This window comes from Culex pipiens, chromosome 2 (genome assembly GCF_016801865.2).
Source record: "Culex pipiens pallens isolate TS chromosome 2, TS_CPP_V2, whole genome shotgun sequence".
Taxonomy (NCBI): Eukaryota; Metazoa; Arthropoda; class Insecta; order Diptera; family Culicidae; genus Culex; species Culex pipiens.
Genome location: NC_068938.1, coordinates 50448619 through 50469019, shown reverse-complemented (window position 1 = coordinate 50469019; position 20401 = coordinate 50448619). Strand labels below are relative to the sequence as shown.

At 36.1% G+C, this 20401-nt stretch overlaps 2 protein-coding genes across 3 annotated transcripts in view; one reads left to right on the top strand and one right to left on the bottom strand.

Annotated features, from left to right (window-relative positions):
• LOC120423640 (uncharacterized) overlaps positions 1 to 20401 on the bottom strand; it is a 106981-nt gene that overhangs the window by 21700 nt on the left and 64880 nt on the right. The window lies entirely within an intron of this gene.
• Positions 18192 to 19407, top strand: LOC120423639 (testis-specific serine/threonine-protein kinase 1). Its single transcript, XM_039587513.2, has one exon. The coding sequence runs from the start codon at positions 18327 to 18329 to the stop codon at positions 19380 to 19382; it is 1056 nt and encodes a 351-aa protein (XP_039443447.1). The 5' UTR covers positions 18192 to 18326; the 3' UTR covers positions 19383 to 19407.

Genomic DNA, 20401 nt, shown 5'->3' with positions numbered 1-20401 from the left:
AATGTTCAACAAAATAAGAGAACTTCACGAAAAATTTGTGAACAGAAAATGGAAAATGAACATACATGAACATGAACATGAACATACCACATCAATCGAGACTCGACACAAGGACGGGGAAAGCCCGACTATATGTTTGGAGGTGGGCACTGAAAAGTTGGGTTCGAAAAAAAACGACAAACTAGTCATTATTTCGACTTGACACAATGAGCCATTTGGAGGTTGCTGGTGGACAAATAGTTGTGTTTTTTTATTCCGTCATGCAAGCGATAATGAGACAAGTAGTTGTCGCTTCTCTTTGAAGAATTATGCAAATTTCAATGAGCATGGAAAGCAGCCTTCAATTTAATTATGGTTTTTGAGACAGGGATATCTCTTGTTGAGTTAGCCACAGCTGTTGGTTGTGTTTAAGTTCTTTTGTGATTTTTTCTGTGTTTTAAGGGGTTGCACTGCATGCTGATATGATAATGACCTTTGTTACAGTATTCAATGAGAAGCATGCAGGTGATTAACAGTGAGTTCTTTATGGTCCGAAAAAAAATGATAGTTGGATTGACTGTTGAAATTGCAGTCGCTTCACTCCATGTGTCTCGATTTGCTTTAGCCTCAATTATCTGAAGTTTCGATTATCCGAAGTTCGATTGTTAGAAGTTTGTATGGGACTTCGGATAATCGAATCATAAAAAAATATATATTTTTTTATCAAGCATCAAATTCGAGTTCTGCGACCCTATTTAAGCTATATTTGAAAAGTTTGCCATCAAATTTAAAAAAATGTATTTTTTTTATTCATTATTTCATCACCGCCATTTTTGCCGCCATCTTGGATTTAAAAATTGTGGAAAAATCAGAAAAGTTTGTTATTAGTGATCAGTACAGTCCAGACTCGATTATCCGAAGGCCTCGGAAAAATTTCACTTCGGATAATCGAATCACGAAAAAAAAATGGGTTGCAGAACTCAATATCTAGAGTTTTTTTTTTGAAAAGGACCTGTTTACGTTTATAGGACCTATAAAAAAAAAACTCTGAATATGATGTTAAAAGTTCAAAAATAAAAAATACAAAAACATATTTTTTTGGTCAAGATTCGATTATCCGAAGTCCCATACAAACCTTCGGATAATCGAACTTCGGGTAATCGAAACTTCGGATAATCGAGGCTTCGGATAATCGAGTCTGGAATGTACAAATTTTTTGAAGGAATCTTCGTTTCCTCAAAGGAGAGAAAACTCAAGAGAAGAATATTAAATTGACTGGTGGAATTTCAAGCGTTATATTCCTTTTGCAGATGGATCATTTTGCAAAAGTACACTAGATTTTATAATTTAACAAAAGATTTTAATTTTTTTTCTAGCATTGAAAGTGCATGCAAGAACCAAGGTTCATCTATTTGCGACGTCGTGAGTATAATTTTGCTAGTCTTGAGTACAAAATATCATCATTACCCTCTATCAAAACCACATTTTGGTTAATTAATGCAAATACGATACTTTGTTACCTAAATGATGGTGAGCGTCAACGTAATCAAATGGCACAAACCTGTAAAGACAAAGGAAAACACATTTAGATAACGTTTTCATGGTGATAGGTTTGAAAAAAAAATGCAAAAAATATATAATAGTCTCGATAAAACAATCAATAGGTTATGAATCAAAACAGAAAATTTGATTGCATCGGCAATAATAAAAAAAATGAAATTAAAATATTCATTTAAACTTTTCCACAAATACACAAGCTGGGATTGAATGCTCTCACTGCTCTTTCGGACACCCACAGTGGCGGGAGCCTAGAATTTAGAACACATAGAAAATCGGACAAAAACGAACCCCCCGCCTCCAACCCCTCCTCACTGATCCTTCCTTTCAACCTCCTGTTGCCTCCACCAACGCTTCGATATTTCGCAACATCAATTCTGGCCGTGTCCGTTGGTTCGTTCGCACGACCCCGAAAAAAAGCTCTCACAACTGCTGCTGCTGCCGTTGTACACAGAGACCCATCATAAACAAAAAAGTGCTTATGTATTTTCTATCCCGGAGAAATACGATCGCTCGTGTGTTGTATAAAATATCGCTTATATTGCTCACTCTCTCTCTCTCTCTGCACGACGACGACCAAAGCAAAATAAGGAGCAGCGGCGTGAAAAAACGCATTTCACGACAAGCGAGAATAAAAAAAAACGCCGACACAAAACATAGACGACAAACACACAAACTCACAAACACACCAGTATCAACTAGGTGTAGTGAGTAGAACTTGTGTGCGAAAGCTCTCTCGGATGGCCGTGGAATCGCATGGGTAAAATTTTATCACGAACTAGGCAGAAAAGTGCAGCTGTAAAAACAAGCGAAATGTGAATCGTCGCCGTCGTCATCGTCGTTTCAAACGTTCACTCGCCTCACACACACACTGACACGCACTAACCCTTGGATACCATTTGATGATTGATTAGGGTGGAAAACCATGCGTCTCCATTGGTGATTAGATACAGATAACATAATTATTTTATATTATTTTAAGCAAACTTAAAAAAAAGTAAACCAATGAAGCAAAAAGACTGATCAGTAGGATTAGTGAAATTTCACGATTTCGCGGACAGCGTGAAATCCGCGAAATTTGGATTTTTCCGCGAAATCCCGTGAAATTTTATGTTTGTGTGAAAATGTGACGATTTTACTCAAAATAATTTATCAATTTCAAAAAGGAATACAAATAATCTAATGAACTACTGAGCAATTCTCTACCAAAAGCGGAAATGGATTTTATTTGTATTTTTTGATTTGGCTCAAACTTTGAGGGGGCCTTCCCTATGACCAAATAAGCTATTTTGTGTCATTGGTTCACCCATACAAGTCTCCATACAATTTTGGCTGCTGTCCATACAAAAATGGTATGTAAATATTCGAATATCTGTAACTTTTGAATGAATTTTCTGATCAATTTGGTGTCTTCGGCAAAGTTGTAGGTATTGTTGAGGACAATTGAGAAAAAAAAAGGTACACGGAAAAAAAAAATTTGCAGATTTTTTTATCAATTTTTTTTTTCACTAAAACTCGATTTCCCAAAATACGTATTTTTTGATTTTTGAGATTTTTTGATATGTTTTAGGGGACTAAAATCCGCAACTTTTGAGCTATAGAGAAACATGGTCAAAAAATCTGCCGCCAAGTTATGAATTTTTGAAAAATAGTGATTTTTGGAAAAAAATCCAAATTTCATGCAAAAACAAATTTGAAGTTATTTTTTAATGCAAAATTGAATTTGCAATCGAAAACTACTTTACAATTTTTTTGATAAAGGGCTTCGTTTTCAAGATATAGCCACCGAAAGTTTGATTTAAGCAAAATATTTGCAGTTTTTCGATTTTTAAAAATAGTGACCATGAGCGACCATTTCTAAAAATATTTTTTTTGAAAAGTTCAGAAAATTTGCTATAAAATTGTCTAAGAGACATTGAAGATTGGACCTCGGGTTGCTGAGATACAGCCGCTTTAAGAAAAAGAAACACGAAAATTGATGTTTTCTAAGTCTCACCAAAACAACCCACCATTTTCTAATGTCGATATCTCAGCAACTAATGGTCCGATTTTCAATGTTAACACATGAAACATTCGTGAAATTTTCCGATCTTTTCGAAAAAAATATTTTGAAAAAAATTAAATCAATACTAACATTTTAAATGGGCGTAATATTCAATAATTGGCCCTTTTAAAATGTAAGTCTTGATTTAATTTTTTTCAAAATATTTTTTTCGAAAAGATCGGAAAATTTCACGAATGTTTCATATTTTAACATTGAAAATCGGACCATTAGTTGCTGAGATATCGACATTAGAAAATGGTGGGTTGTTTTGGTGAGACTTAGAAAACTTCAATTTTCGTGTTTCTTTTTCTTAAAGCGGCTGTATCTCAGCAACCCGAGGTCCAATCTTCAATGTCTCTTAGACAATTTTATAGCAAATTTTCTGAACTTTTCAAAAAAAATATTTTTAGAAATGGTCGCTCATGGTCACTATTTTTAAAAATCGAAAAACTGCAAATATTTTGCTAAAATCAAACTTTCGGTGGCTATATCTTGAAAACGAAGCCCTTTATCAAAAAAATTGTAAAGTAGTTTTCGATTGCAAATTCAATTTTGCATTAAAAAATAACTTCAAATTTGTTTTTGCATGAAATTTGGATTTTTTCCAAAAATCACTATTTTTCAAAAATTCATAACTTGGCGGCAGATTTTTTGACCATGTTTCTCTATAGCTCAAAAGTTGCGGATTTTAGTCCCCTAAAACATATCAAAAAATCTCGAAAATCAAAAAATACGTATTTTGGGAAATCGAGTTTTAGTGAAAAAAAAGTTGATAAAAAAATCTGCAAATTTTTTATTCCGTGTACCTATTTTTTTTATCAATTGTCCTCAACAATACCTACAACTTTGCCGAAGACACCAATTGATCAGAAAATTCATTCAAAAGTTACAGATATTCGAATATTTACATACCATTTTTGTATGGACAGCAGCCAAAATTGTATGGAGACTTGTATGAGTGAACCAATGACACAAAATAACTTATTTGGTCATAGGGAAGGCCCCCACAAAGTTTGAGCCAAATAAAAAAATACAAAAAATAAAAATGGTCGAAATCGGCCGATTTCGTAGAGAGTTGCTCTACTGTAGAATTAAGCGATTGAATATCCTGGTTTAATTACTAATTTAAGGTTAGTTATTTTTGACGATTTCGTGGACGGCGTGAAATTCGTGAAATTTATCACTTTTCTCAAATCATTTTTTGTAATAACAACTTAATAAATATTTTATCCAAAAAGACTATTTAATAAAATTTTATAAGTTTTCAATTAAAAAGCTTGAATATATATATAAGGGTGCCCAGAAAAAATGACCCCCTGCCCCACAAGCTGAAAACAGTTTTTGGGTTATTTTAAGCATCTGTGTAAATTTTGAGCGAAATTGGTTGAGATTAACCCATTGATACTCGAGCCTAAAGATGGCGAAAAACAAGTTTTTCATACAAAAATGACTTTTTTAGTCGCTATAACTTTTCAGGCTTGAGTTTTACAGCTGTGGTGTGTTCTACAAAGTTGTAGAACATTAAATTTTCAATTAGAATCTCACTTTTGAGAATGTTTTGATGGAAGTAGCGTGCCTTGCAGACAAATCCGTATGAAAATTAAGTTTTTCATATATTTTTTCGATTTTTCCCATACAAACTTCACCCTCGAGTATCAATGGGTAAATGTTGACCGATTTTGCTCATATTTGGTCCAGAGTCCTAAAATAGCTCAAGGAACAATAATCAGCTTGTGGAGCGAGGTTTTGAGAAAAAGTCCCATATTCTGGGCCCCCTAATATATATGTATGTCCATTTGAAGAAATGTTCAGATTTTTTAGTTTTTTTTTAGAAACTAACTAAATTTAGTAATATTTTCATTCGCCGTATTAAAAATTTTACTACTATTTTATTTGAAAGATATAATTTTGGAAGAAATTAAAAGAATCAAGTTTTGTTTTATTCAAAATAAAATGAAAAGTATTTTTTATCTTTGGAATAACATTTTAAAAACATATAAATTCGTTTTGACCCGTTTAATTTTAACGATATTTGTTTATTTGGGTGGATAATTCCCGTGAAAGTTTAAAAATACTACTTTTTTGTTTTCATTTCTCATTTACAATAAAAATGTCGATTTTGTTAAAAAAAAATATTATTTTTGCGAATTGATTTTAAATTTAGTTTTTCAAAAGTGAGCTAAAATCCTTAAAAATATGTTTAATGGGCTAAATGTCGCAGAAAATTCAATTTATTTTACTCATTTTGACTGGACAAGATTGTTAAGTCTTGCTTTGATATGAAATTCAATAAAATGTAAAATAATATAACAGAAGCAAATTAGCGAAAACATTTTAGATTTATTAGTCGAATATTAAAAGAGCAGTTCAGTAAATGAGAATATGCGTGCCCTACATTTTGTTTTAAAATATATATAGAGCCCATCCATAAACCAGAAGGATTTTTTTTTTTTTGTAAATGAGATGATTTTTTTTTGTTTCGCATTCAAATTTAGTGAAGATTTTTTTAGTTTATTGAAGAATAATACATAATGAAGCATAAAAAGTAGTTTCTGTGATTTCAACATAGGATTTTCAGAGTTATTTTAACATTTTTCAAGTTCCGCGAAGTTTGCGTGAAATTTGGTATTTTTAAGTTGAGGTCCCCGTGAAATTTGCAATTTTCGAGCGTGAAAAATCACTAAGCCTACTGATCAGGCATAACAAGGATGAGGGATTTTTTTTCCTTCCATAGTCCCTTTTTTAAAATTTAGCTTTGAATTTATTTTTTTTTTGTTCGGCTTTTTTGTAAAGTTAACTAGTTTCGCGAAACAGTCCAGACTCGATTATCCGGAGGCGTTGGAAAATATCACTTCGGATTATCGAAACTTCGGATAAGGGAATCACAAAAAAAAATGTTGTCATAGAAAATCTCAAAATTGCTCGCATTTCCGTGAAATTTAATCAATTCCAACTCTGTTAGTTGTAAGATTTTTTATGATTAAACTTCAAAGTCCGTTTTACTTCACTTCCCTTTGTCGTAGAGGGCTCATATTTGGCATGAGTTCGTCTCATGTATAGACAAACAAACGCTGAAAGTTTCATCCAATTCGTAGCAGCTCGATACGACTTCTAGAACAAACCTAGCAATATTTACAAAAACTGCCTCTTAAGTATGATGGCGGTGATGAAATATTGGAAAATGCATTTATTAGTTTTTAAGACAATCAACCATTCCAATTTCACTAAAATGGGGTCGTCGTCGAATTTAATGTTAAAAAAAAACAGGAACAAATTTTTTGGTCATGATTCGATTATCCGAAGTCTTATACAAACCTGTTGGATAATCGAAACTTCGGATAATCGAGGCTTCGGATAATCGAGTCGGGACTGTACCCCGAATTTCAAATTCTCCCTGACCCCCACTCTGAGCGACCTATTTTAATCACAACTTTCTTCCAGTCCAGATTCGATTATTCAAAGTCTCTATTATCCGAAGTTTTGATTGTCCGAAATTCGATTATCCTGTGGTTTTGTATGGGACTACGGATAATCAAATCTTGAACAAAACAAATTTTCGTATCTCTTTAAAAAAAAACGAATTTGATGTGAATTGCAAGAATGCCATAAACATTAAATTCGATTTCTGCGTCCTCAAATAAAAACAAATAGTGGTAAATTGCATGTTAGCATTCCAAATGCATTTTCTCAATATTTTATCACCGCCATTTTGGATACCATCTTCAATTCTGAGGCTTTCGGATGAGTCCCTTCAATCGAGTCTGGATTGTATATCTACTATGAGCAGATGTCGTTTTTTCAAACTTTTACTTCAAGCTACTTTATACTTTGTACCTTTTAGTGTAATTCCACACCAAACATATGAAATAGAAATGTTCAATTCCTAGGTCTTAACGACTTTTCTAAAAAGATTTGCTCCCCTTTTCAAGGTGGAATGCAAGTATAGCAAAGTTCCTAAAATTTAATCCTCAGATTTGAACACCAACTGAGTTGAAAATAATGTAGATTTGAAGATAAAAATACTAATAATTAAATTTCTCGCTTACATTTTAAAATGGTCAACAGTTTGTTTTGAAAAAGTAAAAATTCACAGGGTAACAGCAAGAAATTTATCTACCCTTATCACTTTGGAATATTTCCATTTTAACGTTCAATTACAGATTTTAAAGGGGGTTTTTCAACTTAAAAATCAAGTGATAAATAGCTAATTAGTAGACAAGCAAGCTAGTTCTATAACTAGTTTAAAAAAATAATTTGTCTTAACGTGAAACAGTGAAAAGCAAATTGGATGGAAAAGAAAACTGAAAACCATGAAAATTTTAACTGTTTCCAGGTTTGGACAAGTTTTGAATTTGATAACAAAAATATTAAAGAATGATTTTTTTGCCAAACATTCAATTTTTTCAAAGACTATTTTGTCCACTAGTCTTCGGTAAATGTTAGAAAGGAGAGAGAAACAAAGAAAAAAATGTTCAATATTTTAGCTGGAAAATATTTACAATTTAAAAAATATTTTACAATTTTAGTCTAGTACCGGAGACATTTTCTTTTATAAAAAAATACGTGCTCGCAAAATTTGTTATCAAATAAAGTTTGAGACTTTTTTCGATTTTCAAAATGACTTTTTCAGTATGAGTCGTTAGGGTGTAATATGGAAAAAATAAAATTGTCCAAATCTAAAGAGCACAGCAACTTTTCCATTCCTTTTGGGGTCCTATACAACTCCTTAAAGTTTGGGAACGATTGGTTTAGTCCTCACTTTACGCTAAGCCATTCAATTTTCTATGGAAATTTGTATAGGAAAACCATTTTTTTCAGATTTTGATATTTATAAAATTCACGTTTTACGTTGTACTAAAACCGGATTCATATTCGAATACTCTGAAAGATGCTCCACAACTTTCTTGAAGAGAGTATGGTGCTAACTTACTCCTATAAAATGATACAGCGCGTTCAAAACTCGTCTAAAACGTGTTTTTTGCTCCAAAAACACGTTTTTGACGAGTTTTGAGGACGCTGTATCTTCTTTCAGGAGCAAGTTAGCACCATACTCTCTTCCGGAATGTTTTAGAGCACCTTCCAGAGCATTCGAATATGAATCCGGTTCTAGTACAACGTAAAACTTGGATTTTTTTAAGTATAGAAATAAAAAAAAAGATTTTTCCCATACAAATTTCCATGGAAAATTGAATCGCTTTGCGCAAAGTGGGGACTAAACCAATTGTTGTGGGGAGTTGTTTAGGACCCCAAAAAAAAAAAAAAAAATGAAAAAATGCTGTGCTGGAAAATCGATTTTGATACTACACCCTTATGAGTCGTTCATGCCCGTGGGAGTCGCTAAACCTGCATTCCTGTCACACATGAGGTCTGCACAGCTGATTCCACGTAGATTTTTACCGCCAGTAATGACAGGAAACGCTGACAAACGGAATATGTGCCAAAATCATAAGTGGTTTTCAACATATGAAGGGAAATCATCGTGAACTGGAACTGCCGGTCGTTAGCCCGGGTAAAGTGGAAACGTTGAGATGATTGTTGTCCTCTGCTCTCATCTCGCAAAAAGCCATACAGAGAACCACGTCCCATTCAACCGGCTCCGTGGCTTAATGGTTACGGCTTCTGTCTCCCAAGCAGAAGGTTCAGGGATAAAATCCCGGTCGGTACCTTTGAAATTTGGAATCAGGAATTTGAATATGAATAAAAACTAAAATGAATCAGGTGGGATTCGAACTCACACCTTTGGATTGGTAATCTGGGACGCTAAGCAGTCGGCCATCAGAAGGTTTTTACAGTCTAGAAGTGAATTGATCCGTAGTATTGAAACATGTTATCTTCTCATATTAAATACGCGCTGATCCCTGATTTGCCTGAGGGGATTGGAAGTCTAAATATAGATCGAGTTTTCTTCAGATGCTTGCTTCTATGTTTAGGCGGGGCCGAACAATGCCCAGCGACCTCGGAATTGGACCGCAAGGAGCTCTGTCATTCTGAAATGGGTCGTTGGAAGCAGCGCGAGGGCTGTCACCACCTAATACCCGGGACTGAGATAAGCTGTATCAGCATTCGGCATATACACAGTCTGATACAAATTATACTTTCCCATAATTTCGCTACCGGTTAGCGGGTATTGGATTGGACCACACACACACACACACCCTTATGAGTCGTTCATTTTACCAAAGAGGCCATGCCGAGTTTGATAAATACGACAAGTGGTGAAAAAATTGAGTTTTGCAACGAGTTTTGTGCATTTGCTAAATACTGAAATTTCAAAAAAAGTGTTCACGTGGTTTATGGATGATCCCTATCAAACTTCCAGGATTGTGTTGGGGACATATTAATAAAAACATTGCTGAGGTATGTAATTGCCTCTAGAAAAATCAATGTTTTGAGGGTCTTTTTTGTATTCGAGCATCATCTAAGGTTCATTGTGGTTCATTCTATCGCCTCGTCTAAGGGATGAGATTTGGTAAATTTTTAACAGCCAAAATTACGTAAAATTTTGAGAACATGTTAGTAAATAGTTAATGAAAATTTTACGTAAAAATACGACTTCTTGAATAAGAATACATAATTTTATTGAATCCTTTGTTATGATGTGATGACAAATATAGAGTGATTTTAACTTATTTTTGGGATCTAGGACAAAATGTTATATTTCTCAGAAAACAGGTTCATACCAATGTTAAATATCTAAACACTGTGTCATTTTCAAGCAGATTTGCCATTGATTATTTGAATTTTTAAGGTAAAAAAACTCTAGTATCCCGCAAATCAATCCGATTTGACGCTACAAGGGATACCCTGCTGCTGTGGCACCATCAGCAACAAGAGAATGTTGGAGCGGACGGTTTTTTTTTCGGCGCCCGCGCTCACTGCTGCTGCTAGGACCAGGCAGGCTGGTGCGCCCCGGATTTGGGTTTAGGCGCAACTCGTTGGCGTCGGAGGAAGTGTCGGAGGCAGGTTCGGAGTCGGTTCGGGGGGGAAAAAAAGTTGCCACCTAGGCAACGGGGTGGCCGCGCGCTTGGTAATTTAAAGCTGAAATCATACAAAAACCCTATTCGTGATGTTCGCCACTTTTTGTGATGATTAATTTTTTTTTCTTCCTTGATAAATCCTCTCAGTACAAAAAAGTGAGGGATGATTAGAAGGGGGTGGTGGTTGAGGGTTGTGGGGTGGGGTTGTATGATAACGATTTATCGAGCTCCAGCACCCCGAAAGTAGACAGTCAACGCACAAAACACGATGAGTTGGCTTAAATCTTGCCGGGGCTGGGTTGCGGTTGGAATATCTTTCATTTTTTTTTTTTTTGTGGGACATGTCTGGCAGCCTGCCCAAACTTTGCCCTGCCAAGGATGACATTCAAACTGAGTGTCTGCCTCCGTGGCTGGTGACAATGGCCATGATTTTCGCTGTTTATGAAGAAGTACGAATGAAGCAATTGAAAATTATCATTTAACCATTGTTAAGTACCGTGCACCTCCATTCACTTGTACTAGAACTTCAAAGCAAACTTTTTGGAAATTTTCCTCCCCAAATCTATTCCACCAACAGATGATGAATAATTCACCGAAAATCATCAGTCCAATTTGTTACCCATTCAAAGCACCTCCAAAAACCAAAAGCGCAAAAACAACCTACTCAAGCAAATCTTTGCTGAAAAAGCTCGTTGCCTTTTGCCAGCCAGGATTTCTGTGCCAAATGTGACCGAGTTTAATTTCGGGGAGAGGACAAAACCGACCGGACTGCCAAGGCAAGCAAGGACGAAAGGACCTGCTGGCAAAAAGGAAGCATTTGAATAAAAGAAATTTCTTTCAGTATGCTTCAATTCGTTTTTTATTGACCCTTGACAAAAGAATGTGGCAAGGATGGGCAAGTGAGGAGGGCGGGGGGTTGTTGAAGAAAAAAAAGGAAGCTCCAGGATTCTTTTCCCTTGCTTGGGCATGGACCCCTCCGTCAGAAATGTTCCAATCGTCATGTTTGTTTTTGTTCGGGAAAAGTTGCATATTCGACAGAAAATTTAGCAAAACAAGATTAACTTCTTTTTTACTCTGATTGTAACAAGGCACATTTTTTTTCAAGTATGTGCCTTGAAATGTCCAAAACACGTAGGGGCCAATTTTTCAAAAAACTTCAAAAATGTTTTTGTTGTTGTTCGACATTTTTTCGATTTTTTCAATATCAAAATTATGAAAAAAGATCAAGATCAAGATTATAAAAAAACAAGACAAGTAAATTTTTTTCGTTGAACAAAGTTGCTCAAAATGAACTTTGTTCAACAAAAAATTTTACTTACCTTGTTTTTTTCATAATCTTGATTTTTTTTCAAGACTTTGGCAAATTAACGTGAAACATGTAAAAAATAAGAGTTCTAATTTTCAATGTTTTTGTAAGACTCAATATTTGTTGGTTTCCAGTTCGAATCCAAAAATAAAAATTCTAAAATTAGCCTATAATAAAAAAGAGTCCAGGACAAAAATATTTTGTGGGCAATTTTAGTAACGACAGTCCAAGTCTCATCACTAGCTGAACCGCAGATTCAGTTTCAGATTTTTTGACAGCAGTCATATTTTCCCCCATGCCCCCATGAGAAAGGACAACCCTCTGTATGACGAAGTGGGTGTGTGTGTCTGTGTTTCTGCACTTTGGAGGAGGCTCCGTTATTTCTGGCAGGAGTTTTTTTTTCCCTCGTGCTCCTTCCCAAAGCCAAATCCAAACCCCGAGCTTCTGGGCCGCACTCTCCAAAAGAGTTTTGCGTTGTGTTCTTTTGCAGCATCCTTCCGTCGGAATAGTTTGCCGTTCTGTACGTAGAGAGATGGATGGCATCCCCGATAGGCCGCCGGGGAACGTGTGTGTGTGTGCTTGTGCGAAGGAGCATCTCTTTTTCAAGGCCACTGGCGGCATCCAGGCGACGGACGCCTTTTGTTCGGTTTCTCACCGTCGGGTTCTGGTGTGGGAATAAAAATCAGGACAACAGCGAACGCATTGTGGTCGGGGCTTAAAACTGCACGTGGAGGATTACGATATTTGTTTTGAAATGGGTTCTCTAGTTTGAAAAAGATGTTGTTTTGTTGTTGTTTGTTCATAAAAATTGTTTCATGCATAGATTAAACACATGCCATTATATTAGTCCTAGTTGCGTAGAGTTTATTAATTCTTTGATAATAATTTTTAAAAAAATTAGCACTTTTTTTGAACATCGTTGAGATATTTTTTGCAGTTTATGTCCTATGAAAAAAAAAGTTTTGAAGTGCATTTTACACCAGGTCAGTTGTTTTCCAATCATTAAATATGATTGGTTTGCAGAAAAATGCGTTTCAATCTGTTTTTAATTATCCCTTTACAACCCAACTCCGCCTCTTTTGATCTTTAAAAAACATCGGAAAGAAGAACTCCTCAAATTTAAGAAAATTGTAAGGTTGAAAGTGGGACTTGTTTTATGTGACTTTACCAATGTTTTTAAAAACGATTTTTTTAGGGTCAACTTTGGCTGTGTTTTTAACTAACATTTCCTAATTTTTTTTTTGTATGCAGTAATATTTGTAATGCCCCAGACTATGTCTCTACGCATTTTTCTACTATATAAATGACAATGGAATCGTTCAAAGTAGAAAATGTGAAAAATAAGCAAAAACAAATGAAAAAGGGACTGTAAAAACATGAAAAACTAGTTAGGTAAAAGATAATCATAGGATGTGGTAAAATAAGCAGTATTAGGCTAATCTAATATAATCTAATCAGACCCTAGCGCAGCCAATCTTTCGAAGGGATCCTGGAGAGTGCCTTAGGTTAGGCTTCATCCATAAAGTACGTCACGCTAAAATAAGCCAAAATTTACCCCCCCTCCCCCCCTTTGTCACGCTTTCCCTATACTTAAAACACGCAAGGTCACACTTTCTCAGACCCCCCCTCCCCCCCTAGAGCGTGACATACTTTATGGATGACGCCTTAGATGACGCCTAGCACTCTTCTTGTCATTTATTAACATTTGTAGTGCGCCATTGCATTAGAATGCATTGAAACATCACAAGCGTTAAAGCGGCCAGGCCTACTGCGTAAAGTCGTATCGCAGAGATGATTCGTAATTGGGTTGAGTTGAGCACTGAGTGTTCGAACAACAACACAATTATTCTGAATCGACAGGGGAGGAAGATGCGTGGGGACACACCACAATACGCTCCGAGATTTTTGGTTGTATTCGTTGGGAGCACCATGCTAAGAAGGTTTGGTACTCCGGGACCCTCTGGGATGGGACATTGTAGATTTGTATTTCCATTCAAATTTTGAAGTCTTTAAAAATAAATAGGTTTTTACTTTTGCTCTTGATTTATTGTGCCGATTTTTGATGGTGCAACAAAAGATTGCAAAAAAATGAATATGCTTAATTAATGATAAATGTTTTTTTAAATAGGTCCATAAATTGAAAATTTTTGCTAAGGCTTTTGACATTTATGCAATTATTTTTCAAATTGTATGCCCTTAACCTTGAAAATTAGCTGAAAAGTCATGGAGCAAAACAAACTAGGATATTTAACAATCCCAATGGAAATTCGTAGTAATTTTTCAAAACAACATTTCAGAAAAAAAACATTTGCAAATTAAATCAAATGAATTATACCTTTTACAACTTTGAGTAATAAAATTACAGAAAGGAAAGAATCAGAACTTTTCCATGAAGTGAAATTTTTTTTTTTTATTTTTTGATGGTTACTGTAATTATAATTATTATAATTTTCATTTTCTATTGCCATATTTTTTTGAGAAAACAGTATACGAGAGTAATTTTTAAGAATTCCACAAAAAAATCCTGATATTATTTTTTTGTAATTTTTTATTTCTCGATTAAATTTTCAAAAGGTCCTATCTGCATAGGAAACTCATGAGGGATAGGTTGTTTTGAAAATTTAATCTAGATTTGTATGAATTGTCTATCGATTTCTTACGTCCAAATTAGCCATTCTGCAGCATTACCCAAGTAACAATTTAAGTTTTTTTACTTTCTTAAAGATAGATTCAAGTTATCTTAGCCAAAAATTATCATAAAGCCAAACTTTCTCCAGAACAACAATAAATCAGCGTTAAACCTGAGTTAAGAGCAAAGTGGACTATTTTAGGAGGTTATCAAGAGCGTTTATGCGGAGTAATTTAAAACTAAGCAACTTTGACGTTGATTTTTACAATACTCTGCAAATGCTCTTCAATGCTATTCTAATACTTATTCTCAAGCTTGAAAAATTTATAACATCATAGAAGAGATCTTCAAGACTGTAATAAAGTGAACTTAAACTTATTTGCTCTCGTTGATGATAAAAAAGATTTGTCGAAGAAAAACCAGTTCTGAATTTTATTTCGTGAAATCCATTTAATCTTTTCGAAATTAATTCACAAATGGCCGATGAACTTAAGCTTACACCGATAATTATATTATAATAACCAAATAAATATAACTGTGACTTTACGCAGCCATTTTTATCGTAAAATTCTTGCCATAAAAATTTCACTAATCAATTTTCTTAGATGCCTCGAAAAAATATGCATCGAAGGTATGAATCTTTCAAAATTACTATGATTTGTAATTTTTAATGGAACAATTAATTCTACATCAGCAGAAAAATCAACATGGCTTCCGTTTTTGGGCGTTATTTTTTCATGTAAAAATGGCTGATCTCATCAAATCTATTCTCTCTTACTCAAAGCAGTTAATAGAGCTATGTTTCTTGAGAAGCTCTTGTTCAAGATTAAGCAAGAACATGTAGACTGCAGTAAACTTTAATGCGGTTTTATCGCAGAGTAAAACGCGTAGTAATGCGAACGTAGCGCATGCACATATTTGTTTGCAGGAGGTAGATCCGAAAAAGGTTTTTGGAAATGCTTTTTTGTCGTTGGATTAAAACAATGGTGTTAATTATTTTTCAAATCTTTTTATTTATTCATTGAACTCGCACTTGAATCTAAATGTAAGGACGGGTACTGGACACGGATTCACCGGCAGGTTGGTGTTTTGCTCGCACCTTATTCGACAGCCTTGACGAGAGCCTTGGCCACTTCAACGGCAATTCAGCCTCGGCGCGTTCCACATCAGTAGAGGCCGACGAAAGTTTGCTCTGGGCGCCGGACAGGAGCTCGCGGCACGCACCGGCATCCAGATCCTCAACCGGGTGGGCTTCTTCGGCCAGCACCTGTCGATAAAAAATCACAGGAAAAAAAAAGTTGAAATAACGAACATTTTTAGTCACAGTAATCAACACGAAACCAATAAAAACACGCGGGACTTTTTTCTCCATTCTCGAAACGCCTAATTCTGATCCGGATGCGTCGTGCCGATTTTGCGTGTCGGAAAGGTCACTAAACTGACTGACTGTACGAATATTCAGTGATTTGACAGATCAAGTTCAAAGACTCTTGAATTATGCTTTCATTAAACGGAGAAGTTTTAGTTCAGTTTTAAGGCAGTTTTGGCAATGTAAAATGGTCTTAAAAATAACCTCTCTGGGATAACTTCAAGTCAAACAACGAAGAGTGACATAAAACTATGTGTCATGCTTCTAAAGTGCTCTTGAAGATACTTTTAAGAGATTTCTATCGTAAATCTTGAAAGTTTTGTTCAATATCATCACAACACCGAGTAGCAAATTTTAAATCTTTTATAAAACCTGCTAAGAAGTAAAAGCATTTTGCTTGTTACTTGGGTAGTTTCTTCATACAAGTTTCCATACAAATTTGAGCGCTGTCCAGGAAATTGCTATGAAAACATTCGAAAAATGTATCTTGAAAAGGGATGTCTTAGAACTATTAAGAAGGGTGTCTTAGAACTATTAAGAAAAAGGAAGACTAAAAAAGCTACCATATTGTTAAATATCTTTATCATAAAAAAAACGATTTTGACAAACTTTACCTCCTTAGATTTAAATTTTTTTTTATATGTTTTAGTAAATGTGCCAACTTTTGAGATATAGGGTATGACGGACGTTTTGTTTTTGGCCAAGATACGACTTTTTGTGTATTTTTCAAGTATCAAAAATGCACACAAAAATCAATTTTGATAAATTTCACCGTTTTTCAGTTATAGCAATATTAAGGTTAAATTGTTCAATAACATTTTCTTTTTATGATTTTTCAAAACGGTGTCCATCCTTGTCCATTTTTAGGTTAAACTATTCAACAAAATTGTCTTTTTTTATAATTTTTAAAAACAGTGTCCATCCATGTCCAACTTTGAAAAAAAATCTAAAGAATATAAACATTCTCTTCAATTTGCTTTTCTGATATTGTTCTGACATTTGTCTTGCAAAGAATGCAAAGAATCTTGGACATCATTGATTAGATTTTTAATTATCAAAAGTGAAATTTGTGGACAATTTTCTCAACTCCTTGAGAAAAATATTTTCCGATTTTTAGCAGAAAATATTTGGTAAAAAAAGATTTAGTATGAAATAAAAACCAATCGATTACATATCAACACACGACGACATGACGTTCAAATTATCAGAAACCTATGGGGCATTTTAACTTTTCAATGACAACCGGTTAGACAGTTGGTAGCCGCTCTAATCCATAGGCATGAATCTGATGACCAAACCTTCGACGATCAATACAATTCGTGCCTCACTTGAAGGTAACTTACAATCACGTGTGCAAGAGCCATGAAGGCATAATTTATCAAATCAAACCAATTATCGGATCAGTTGAAGCCTTGAAGGCGTTGCTGGTGTTCACAAAGGGCTTTTAAATTACTTAATGTCGTTTTTGAAACTTATTGATTTCATGAAAAGATTTTTTGATTGACAGTCGTAACACTGTCCGTCTTTTTATAAAAGTGTGAGAACCGCGGTAAGCATCGAATTTGAAAGTCCACCAAACTTTCAACTCAATAAATGCCATAACTAACTGATTTGTTAAGCAACTTGTGTGGTATCACAATTAGTTTTTTTCTAGCAACATAACATTGCAGATATGCTGTTCCTGATCGTAATCTACCTGAAGCGTGTACATTTTTCTCTCTTTTGCTCCGCGTTAATTTGCGTACCCAAACACAGCAGCACAACAAGGGTTTTGATTTTCTTCCAACCCGGGTCGATATTCGATTGCAGTCGGCCTGAGTTCTTTAAATATTTACCAGAGAGCAATTAATGATTTTTTTTTCCTTCTGACCCGCCGTGCTTCCCTTTCTGCATCGATAATTAAAAACAGGAAGGGCGCCTCCACCGCGCGCACGGGAAGGCGAAATGGAAAGGCGTTCTTCGGTGTGTGTGAGAAAAAAGAAAACTTTCACGGCGTATAAAATGTTTAATATTTAATTAGTTTTTTTTTCTGCGCGGGGCAGTGTCCCCTTTCCTCATACCCTCCGGGGGGAGTTTGCTGCCGGCCAAGGGTTTTTTTTTGTAAAGTAGCTACTTTATGGAACACGATTTCCTTAATTCCTTCCTCCTCCGGTTGGTTGGGGCCTTCGGACTGTTTGAACAAGAGGCTAGCAACATAAAACATTGATTTACATACGCGAAAACATGCCCTTTCGCGATAGTTATCGAAATGTGTGCGATCGATTAGCTCCAGAGACATAGAAAATATCGTGATATGTTTTAACATCGAGCAGGATATCGACCACCCTTTCAAATCAAAGTAACCATGTCTAGTTAGCCTTTCCTCCGTTTGCACTGTCGCTAGTCGCCTGCCCGGGGCAAAGTTGAAGTTTTGTTGCGTTTTTGGCCGACTGTTTAGCAATCGAATTTCCCACTGAAGCACGATCATGGCACCAAAATCTACGAAAAGTTCCACAGAAAATGACATAAAATTCCCCCAAGCAACCAGTGCAGAAGCTTCTCCAAGGCCGCAGAACAGTTCCCACACCGAAGGACCACCACGGCCGCAGCCTTTCCGGAGATCATCCCGGCTGGTCCTCCGACAGCAGCATTCGGTTGAGCAAATCCCGGACGCGTTGGCCCTCAAAGCGCGCGGTTACCTCCTCGGACGTCGAATGGCCAAAGGTACGTTCGCCACGGTTCTGCGGGCCAAATTCTACGAGTCCAAATCCCCCGGAGATGGGCCCGCTCCGAAGCCAACCGAACTTGCCTGTAAGATCATCGACCAAAGCAAGTCCAAAGACGAACAGTTCCTGCATAAGTTCCTCCCCCGAGAGTTGGAGATCCTCGGCCAAATCAGGCACCCCAACATCATCCAAACCCACAGCATCATGCGCCGAAACAACCGAGTCTTCATATTTCTCCAACTGGCGGAACGGGGAGACCTGCTGACGTTCATCCGGAAGCATGGAGCCCTGCCAGAAAACCGAACCCGGTTCTGGTTCTACCAGATGGCCGACGCCGTCCGGTACCTCCACCGCCAAGACATCGCCCATCGGGACCTCAAGTGTGAAAACATCCTCATCTCCGCCAACATGAACGTCAAGCTGTCCGACTTTGGATTCGCGCGGACCTGCACGGACCCGTCGTCCGGCACCGCCATCATGTCGAAAACCTTCTGCGGATCGGCCGCCTACGCCGCTCCCGAAATCATCAGCACCACGCCGTACAACCCGAAGATGGCGGACCTCTGGTCACTCGGCGTGGTCCTGTTCATCATGCTGAACGGAACGATGCCGTTCGACGAGAAGAACCTCAAGAAGCTGCTGCGCAACCAGCTCGGTCGGCACATCCAGTTTCGGCCGGAGGTGGAGAAAGTGTGTTCGCTCGAGGCCATCCGGATGGTGCGCAGTCTGCTGGAGCCGGATCCGATCGATCGGATCAACATCGAGGAGGTGATGGAGGAGCCGTGGAGAGCGAGCGCTATTGCGAATAAAAATTAGTGAGCTCAAAACTGGTGGTTTTACTTTGAATGAATAGGGAGGATCTTAAAAGATATTGAGAAATGCGGTCTTGAAAGTTGCTTTCGCATTTTATTGTTCGTCTTGTGCGATAATTCGTGAACAATCCTGGAAAATCTTGAAAGTTGTACTTTGCTACGAATGCGATTGCGATTCAAATACCTACAAAAAAAAAAAATTGTTCCTAAAATAATATTTTTTGCAATTCCGTCGTGAAACTACTTACTTTTCCTGTCATTCTTGAACGACGAAATAGCCTACTTTTCTGTACCAAAAATAACAGAATCGAATAGCAACACTTTTCAAAATAAATGCTGAAAAGTTCTACTTGATTTAAACGATTTATTGACAAAATACATGAAAATTCGACTTAAAATTTCACTCAATGGGTGTTTTTCGAAATTGCAAAAAAAGTTGTATGGAACTCGTTGCAAAACTTGATTTTTTCAGCACTCGTCGTATTTATCCAACTCGGTGAACCTCGTTGGATAAATGTACGACTCGTGCTGAAAAAATCCTCTTTTTGCAACTTGTTGCATAAACTACTATTATGCAACAAGTGGCAAAATGAGGAATTCTTAGTAAATTTATCCTACGAGGCTCTGCGGAGTCGGATAGATACGAAGATTGCTTAAAAATTCGATTTTTGCAATGAATTCCATTCCACATTTTTTGCAATTCCGATAAACACTTTTGAATAGGGTTTCAGTCAAATGTTCGTGTGTTTGATCAAAACAAAAATATTTTCGCACTCAAATAAGTTTTATAATGAACCTTTTTGTACTTTTTTTTTATGGCATGCAGGAAATTTTGTCAATAGACAATAAAACCACATAAAACCGTGATGCTTTTTCACATCTTTCTTTTAATTTTCTGCCTAAAAATTTTGTAAAACATTGATATACTTCAAAAAATTACCCTGCAATATTACAAAAAAAAACAAAATTTAAAATGTTTCTTTTTCAAAAAAAGAAAAAAAAATACCCTTCTCCCGAGCAGAC